An 8070-nucleotide genomic window follows, 5' to 3' on the forward strand; every position below is an offset into this window, starting at 1 on the left:
CTTTTCGGCTGTCCTCACTATTCACTGGAGGGTCTTGTGGTCGGAGGTGGAGGCAGTAATACAGCTGCTCAGGATGCTGCTCTATAGTGCCTCTATAGAAAGTGGTAAGGATGGTGGGTAGCAGATGAGCTTTCCTTAACTTCTGCAGGAAATAGAGACGCTGCTGGGCTTTCTTGGTTATGAAGCTGGTATTCAGGGTCTAGGTGAGGTCCTCCGCTAGGTGAACACCAAGGAACTTGGTGCTTGCAACAGTCTCCACAGGGGAATTGTTGATGGTGAGCAGAGTGTGGTCACTCTGTGCTCTCTTGAAGTCAACAACCATCTCCTTTGTTTTGTCCACATTCAGATGTAGGTTGCTGACTTTACACCAGCCTGTCAGTCGCCGCACTTCCTCTCTGCATGCTGACTCATCATTCTTGCTGAAGATAGATAGATAGATAGATAGATAGATAGATAGATAGATACTTTATGATGTGGTTGGAACTGTGAGCTGCTGCACACTCATGAGTCAGCAAAGTGAACAGCAGTGGACTGAGCGCACTGCCCTGGGGGGCTCCAGTACTGAGTGTAATGGTGTTAGAGATTCTGCTCCTGATCCGGACTGACTGAGGTCTCTCAGTAAGAAAGTCCAGGATCCAATTGCAGAGGGAAGTGTTCAGGCCCATCAGGCTCAGCTTTCCAAAGAGATGTTGAGTGACGATGGTGTTGAATGCTGAACTGAAGCCTATGAACAGCATCCTAACATAAGTGTCCTTTTTCGCAAGATGAGTGAGGGCCAGATGAAGAGTGGCGGCTATGGCGTCATTTGTAGAGCAGTTGGAGTGATCAGCGAACCGCAGAGGGTCCAGTAAAGGAGGCAGCTGGCACTTCATGAGGATGGGTGTGAGTGCAACGGGACGATAGTCATTGAGGCAAGACACTGGAAATTTCTTTGGCACAGGGACAATGGTGGTGGCCTTGAAGCACACTGGAACAACAGCACTGCTTAGCAAGGTGTTGAAGATGTTCATAAGAACTCCCGCTAACTGGACTGCTCATTCCCTGAGCACTTTGCCAGGAATGTTGTCTGGTCCAGCAACTCTGTGCAGAGTTTTAATCACATCAGCAGTGGACAGGCACAGTACCTGGTCGCTGGGTGGAGGGGCGGTCTTTCTTGCTGCCACGTTATTCTGCACTTCAAACCATTTGTAGAAGTCATTCAGTGCATCTGCCAGGGAGGCATCACTGTCACAGGAGGGAGATGTTTTCCTGTAGTTGCTGAGGGCCTGAATGCCCTGCCACATGTGCCATGTGTCACCAGTGCTCTGGAAGTGTCCATGGATTCTCTGACTGTGTGTGCGCTTCACCTCTGATAGCTCATGACAGTTTGGCCCACTCTGTTCTTAGGGCCGCTCTGTCACCCGCTCTAAAGGCTGAGTCATGGGCCTTCAGCAGCGTGTGCACCTCAGCAGTCATCCACGGCTTCTGAGTTTTGCATGTGGTGATGGTCCTGGATAGAAAGATCATCAATGCATTTGCAGATATAGCCAGTCACTGATGCTGTATATTCCTCCAGGTTAACAGAATCATTGTCAGTGCCAGCCTCCCTAAACACGCCCCATGCAGTTTGTTCAAAGCAGTCTTGAAGAGCAGAGATGGCTCCTGCTGGCCAAGTTTTCACCTGCTTCTGGACTGGTTTGGAGCATCTGACAAACGGTCTGTATCAGCATTACAGAGATGTGGTCTGAGTAGCCAAGATGGGGGCAGGGCTCGGCCCGGTATGAGTGGGACATAGTAGTGTAAACAAATTCGAGCACGTTCGACCCCTCATTGCAAAGTCCACATGTTGATAGAATTTTGGGAGGACTGACCTAAGATCTGTGTGATTAAAGTCATCAGTGACAATAAACCGTCTGTTAGGGTGCTTGTTCTACAGTTCGCTGATGGCTCCATACAGTTCACAGACTGCCTCCTTGGCAATGGGGGGAATGTCAACCGCTGAAAGTCTTACTAGCTAATCGAGTCATAGTCAGGTACTGTACAAATTGGAGTTTATGTACACCTTGGTATCCAACAAGAGGACAGTTTTTTATTTAATTTGCTAATTATTTGTCTCTATAGACAAAGATCAGAACTGTCCAGGCTGTGGTCTTCTCTGTGCTTCTTTATGGACATTAAAGCTGGACAATAAAAAGCAGGACAGGAATAGTACTGTCTTTGAACATCAGTGTTGGTGAAGACTTTTGACAAATTCTTGACCAAATCTGTCTTCACCTCTCACTCAAAGCCCAGTAACCAAATTGGAGCTCTCATTTCAGACACAATATGAGAAGAAACAGTTCACTGGAAATGACTGTTATTCTCAGGGTAAAAGAGGAGGAAGATGACCAACTACAAGATGGATACAACTATAATTATATTTTAATGACAAGATCCGCAGTCATGTTTGAAGATCTTGTACGTGAGGACCCCGACAGCTCCGCAGGCTGTTCCTGCAGTTTTGGTGAAGGAGCACGCCTCCATCGTCCTCCTCTGTATCGTAGGGTGAGGGGAGTTGTAAGGGTATCCTCTGCTGGTGAAGACCCTAATATACAGAAAAGAGAAATGATATGTTCAAAGTTAGTCTAATATCATTCTCTTTCACATTTTTGAGATATCTTATGGTGTCACCAGGCTCCTTTTGTTTGTGGCCCAAACAACTTTTAAAAAATCCTCACAGATTTACAAAATAGACAGCATCACTCATTTAACGCCAGTCTTCTCCAGAATGTCTGTCTTGTTGTCTTGAGGGGGCACTCACTAGACAGTTGGGCAGAAAAAACGTCACACACAACTAGTTTTAGCACTCAAAATCCTAATCTTGTCATTATTATGCGACTCAAAGAAAAAAAAAACATAACACACTTGTTTGCACTTTTATGCACACTCAAACAGTGTATTAAAAAAGCAAAAAGTGGGTGAACATGTGCTTGGAAAATGTTAATATCATTGTATTCTGCAACACTACAAAATGGCAAGACTTGATATACAGTCCTGTGCAATAATAAGAGACTCCATTTATTTTATTTCCAGTCAAAATGGCCATTAAATACAAGTTATTCAGTTATCAGCATCAGAAACAAAGCAGAAAAAAGAAAATTACCCAGAAGCCACTAAATCTAATAGCAGCTGTCTGAGTGTTGAGTGTGTTATTACAGCTTCCATTCTTTTCAGGAGACTTGCTTTCAGTTTCTCAAAGAAATCTGCAGACACACCTCCAAAGTTCAGTCATAGAAGTTGGTTGATGATTTTCTGAAGTAATCAAACACCTTTAGTGATGTTGAGGTCTGGACTCTGGGGTGGTCAGTCCACTGTTCAGCTTCTTTGTTTGATGTGTCCGTCTCCTTTTCTCAGTGAGGTTCTTCTTGACAGCTACACATCCTTTCAGACCCACAGCACTGAGTTGTCTTCTCACAGTGGAAGGATGGACAGAAGCACCTGTGGATGTTTTCAGATCTGAAGCAGCTTGATTTTCTCCTCTCTCTCAAAGATGAAAGCTTTAAGTGCTGTTTATCTGATGGGGGCAGTTTTGGTGGATACATTGTGCAGCTGCTGATGAGCAACAGTCTGTGACTGTCCACTGATGTAGTGGATCTATAGACCTCTGAAGTTGCATGTCTTTAAAAGAATGGAGGCAGGACCTCAAGCTGCCACCAGAAGGAGGCAGATAGCAGCCTCCTAATCTCACTCAGAGCAGTCCTGAACACCTGAGTTAGTCCTTCTTAAGGAGCTCCCTCCGGTTACTCAGCGTCAGTCCTGTGTTCTCCTTGTGGAGTGGTAAAGAGCGTCAAGTTTCTCTTTGGCCTCAGTTTTCTCAAGAAACAGGCCTGCCAGTGCTGACCCCCTTCTTAGTTCTCAAGCCCAACATACAATTCAGAAACTATGTATTTGTGTTTCAATAAGTTATGTTCAATTTCATTGAAAAGATATTTCTTGCCCAAGTGTCATTTGCCACACCTAATGGCAAGAGTTCAAGTTTTTAATGTGTTGTTCTGAAAGGCCACAGCAGTTTAGTATTTTTAAGCATTTGGTTCAGTTTATCAGCTACTTATTAAGCTGAATCTAGAGGTTTAGAGCAAAGTAAACATTATATGGAGTTTATGTGGACTACCAGAGAGGAAATGTGTTTGTACACTTTGCACTATATTAGATATTTTTTGATTTACACTGACCTCTAGTGAACAAATGGGGATATATGTTGCAAAAACTGGTGCCTTTCAGCATGATTCGAAATTCCCATCTGACTCATTACAGGCTGACACTCTAAATGAACTATTTATGTTTCTTCTCATGTAAGATCTACCGTTCTGTAGAAGAACAGTCTCAGTGTAAGATAAACTGGCTGGGCATGGTGCACAACGTGCTGGCTGACCAGAGAATCAAAAGCTACAGACTTGGAATTACCTATTTTTCAAAGGTCCAGCTTTAAAACTTGTATTTTTCAAACAAGTTTTAAAACTGGACCTTTGAGACTAACATTGGTAACAAATGCTGGAAGCCAATAGTCACCCAAATATTTTCTGTAAATGCATTCTAACGTCCTACGCAGGCCACGTCCAGGTCTTCATTAAGGTGGTGCAGACTTGTAGATGTCACTAAAGAGCTCTTGAACTAAGAACAACATTCTATGATCTTCCCTACAGCTGCTGTACCTTTAAGAAGTGAACTTAAACCCAAGTTGTTGCTCAGAGACTGCAGCCTTGAGAGAGCAGCACTCGAAACATAATATGAATAATGTTACAAAAGTACTGAAACCACTTTAATTCTTCTCCTATAAACTTTAAAATAAATACAATCATGTAGTTCTGCTGTTCTGGAGGAGAGAGCGCCCCCTGGACTACCACCATTTAACACTGTATGGAGTTCCCCTAAGTTTTAGCGGCCTAAACCCCTAAACCTGAGCACAGAGACATTTAACACATATAAAGCTCCTGTTAGGTTGATTCAAACTTAGGCTCATCGTCATACAAATACTACATTTCCACCACTTCAAATGTGCATGTTTTTATGAATATAGGAATTATACTGAAGAAATTATGTCATAAAATATGAGAGTTTAAATGTAGCTTAAGCTCAGTTAGCATAGTAAGTCACAGAAAACAGCCAACAGATCTGCTCAGAGACGTGGAACAGGTTTAAAAGTGCCTTCAAGTATGCTGGATGAGAAGAGGAGCAAGATTTTAGGGTAACACTTCAGTAACAACATCTGAAGAGCCTACAAAACTTTGGATACATTTGACTGATGAGTGAAGACAAAGTGCAGGTTTTGTGCAGTGTTAACACCAATGACCGGAATTTTAACCATTTGTCCAGCAAACGTACGTTCCACAAAGCAGGATTATTCATTATCCAGATAACTTAAGCCCAAAAATGAGGGACTGTCCAATGGGAATGTCCTTCAGCTCTTTTCCTATTGGGCTGGCTTGACTTTGGGCTTAAGCTGAGGAATTACCCCCCAGGAACAGGGGACCAAGCAAAGAATCCTAGAAAGAAGAAAAACGGCAGACACGGAGCAGGGACGGGAAACAAACACATCATCAACAGAAACGAATGAACACTCACAACACTGAACGACAAAGACAAGAGGGCAGAGCGGAGGAGGAGCAAGGAAACCAAAACACAGGGACATGGTAGGAAAAACAGATAGAAGCAGATACAAATGAGGACCAAGGGCAAGGAAAGGAAATAAACAGGTGTATATGGCACACAGGGAAGAAACCAAAGACCATAAAGAGGGCAGACATGTTACAGTTAGAAATATTCTCTCTCATGCATAGTTATTTATTTAAGAGCAATTTATTTAAAGAGCAACTGATTCTTTCAATTACTTTAATTACATCTGTAATCAGGTCTGACCAGACTACACATCCTTAAATTCAACCTTCATAATTGATTGGCCTGCATGAGACATCCTTCCCTTCACAATCATTCGCTGTCCTGAATGATTTATGGGATTCCATGTTCCTCTGCATCTGGTGAATGGACCACTGCCGTAATACATCTGTTTGAAAAGATCATAATCAACTGAAACAGCTCCTTGATAAATGCCGAGAGCAAACCAGTTTTCATACAAGTTGTAGCCAAAAGGCACGGAGAACATGATGGCCAGTCTCAGCAACACAGTGCTTTTTGTTTGAGAGGATTTGGTACGTCAGCACCCCGACGGCACCACAAGCAGCGTACGCAATTTTGGAGAAAGAGCACTCTTCTTTGGTGTTTTTTGCGATCACAGAAGGTGGCGTATGGAAACAGTATCCACTTCTGTTGTAGAACCTAATATACAGAAAGAGAAATAATAATTCATAATGTAGAATACAGATCTGAAGCAGTTAATAGGCAGATAGGCAGTGCAAGGCAATGAGATAAATAGGCTGTTAGTATATTAGAAACACAAATAATCAGAATGCAAATGGTTGTATATTGTACACTATATGGACAAAAGTATTGGGACACATCTCTTAATCATCGAAATAAGGTGTTTCATTCAGTCCCATTGCCACAGGTGTATAAAATCAAGCACATAGCCATGCAGTCTGCCTTTACAAATATTAGTGAAAGAATGGGTCGCTGTAAAGAGCTCACTGAATTTAAGCATGGTGCTGTAATAGGATGAAACCATTACAACAAGTCAGTTCTTGAAATGTCTTCCCTCCTAGATATTCCACAATCAACTGTGAGTGGTATTACTGATAATTGGAAGCATTTAGGAACCACAGCAACTCAGCCACGAAGTGTCAGACCACGTAAAGTTACAGGGCGGGTCGCTGAGTGCTGAGGAGCATAGTGCATAAAAGTCACCAACACTCTGCTGATCAATAACTGCAGGGTTCAAACCTGCTCTGTCATCAACATCAGCACAAAACCTGCGTCGGGAGCTTCATGGCATGAGTTTTCATGGCTGAGCAGCTGCATGCAAGCCTTACATCACCAAGCACAATGCCAAGTGTCAGATGGAGTGGAGTAAAGCGCCGCCCCTGGACTCTGGAGCAGCGGAAACGCATTCTGTGGAGTGATGAATCATGCTTCTCTATCTGGCAGTCTGATGGACAAGTCTGGGTTTGGCGAATGCCAGGAGAACATTACCTGCCTGACTGCATTGTGCCGACTGTAAAGTTTGGTGGAGGAGGGATAATGCTATGGGGTTGTTTTTCAGGGGTTGGTCTAGAACCCTTAGTTCCAGTGAAGGGAAATCTTAATGCTTCAGCAGACCAAGACATTTTGGACAATTGTTTGTTTCTAACTTTGTAGGAACAGTTTGGGGAAGAACCTTTTCTGTTCCAGCATGACTGAGTCCCAGAGCACAAAGCAAGGTCCATAAAGACATGGCTGGGTGAGTTTGGTGTGGAAGAACTTGACTGGCCCTCACAGAGCCCTGACCTCAACCCCATCAACACGTTTGGGATGATCTAGAATGGAGATTGTGAGTCAGGCCCTCTCGTCCAACATCAGCATCTGACCTCACAAATGCTCTTCTGGGATAAATGGGCCAAAAATTCACACAGACACACTCAAAAATCTTGTAGAAAGCTTCTCAGAAGAGTGGAAGCTGTTGTAGCTGCAAAGGGGAACCAGCTCCATATTAGTGCCTATGGATTTAGAATAGAATGCCATAAAAGCTCCTGTGGGTGTAATGTGTAGGTGTCCCAATACTTTTTGTCCATATAGTGTATCTCTACTCACCTTGGATTTTCTAAGGCGTGCGTTTTGCTGTAATTGGTGATTTCAATGGTGATGTTTCTCCTTGTGCTTATGCTGTATGAGATTTGCTCAGTAGTAGAGCCTAAAAAGGACGTGCCAGAAGTAATACCATCTCCTTTAGGAGCCATTGCCTGAAAAAGCCAGAAAAAAGAAAATCATTGTTTTGTTGTGTTGTATATCATTCTCAGGAATGAAGAAAAATAGAGATTATTAAATTTAATTAGATAAAAAAAAACAGATAAAATCACAAAAATACTAACACATAGTTAGAGTGAGTAGATGAGTTTTAACCTGTTTTGAGATGGTACAGTTTTTTAAATGACCAGATTGAATGTTCCGGATTGAAGGCCCCCA

At 43.0% G+C, this 8070-nt stretch overlaps 1 protein-coding gene across 1 annotated transcript; it reads right to left on the reverse strand.

Annotated features, from left to right (window-relative positions):
- Positions 1–1356: 1356 nt before the first annotated feature.
- On the reverse strand, positions 1357–7844 carry LOC118823873 (bryoporin-like). The gene is given in 5 exon segments (XM_036593717.1): positions 1357–1489; positions 2441–2563; positions 5883–6127; positions 6129–6291; positions 7699–7844. Coding segments are annotated over 5 exon segments (810 nt in total).
- Positions 7845–8070: the final 226 nt, after the last annotated feature.

The sequence above is a fragment of the Colossoma macropomum genome, unplaced genomic scaffold (assembly GCF_904425465.1).
Source record: "Colossoma macropomum unplaced genomic scaffold, Colossoma_macropomum, whole genome shotgun sequence".
Taxonomy (NCBI): Eukaryota; Metazoa; Chordata; class Actinopteri; order Characiformes; family Serrasalmidae; genus Colossoma; species Colossoma macropomum.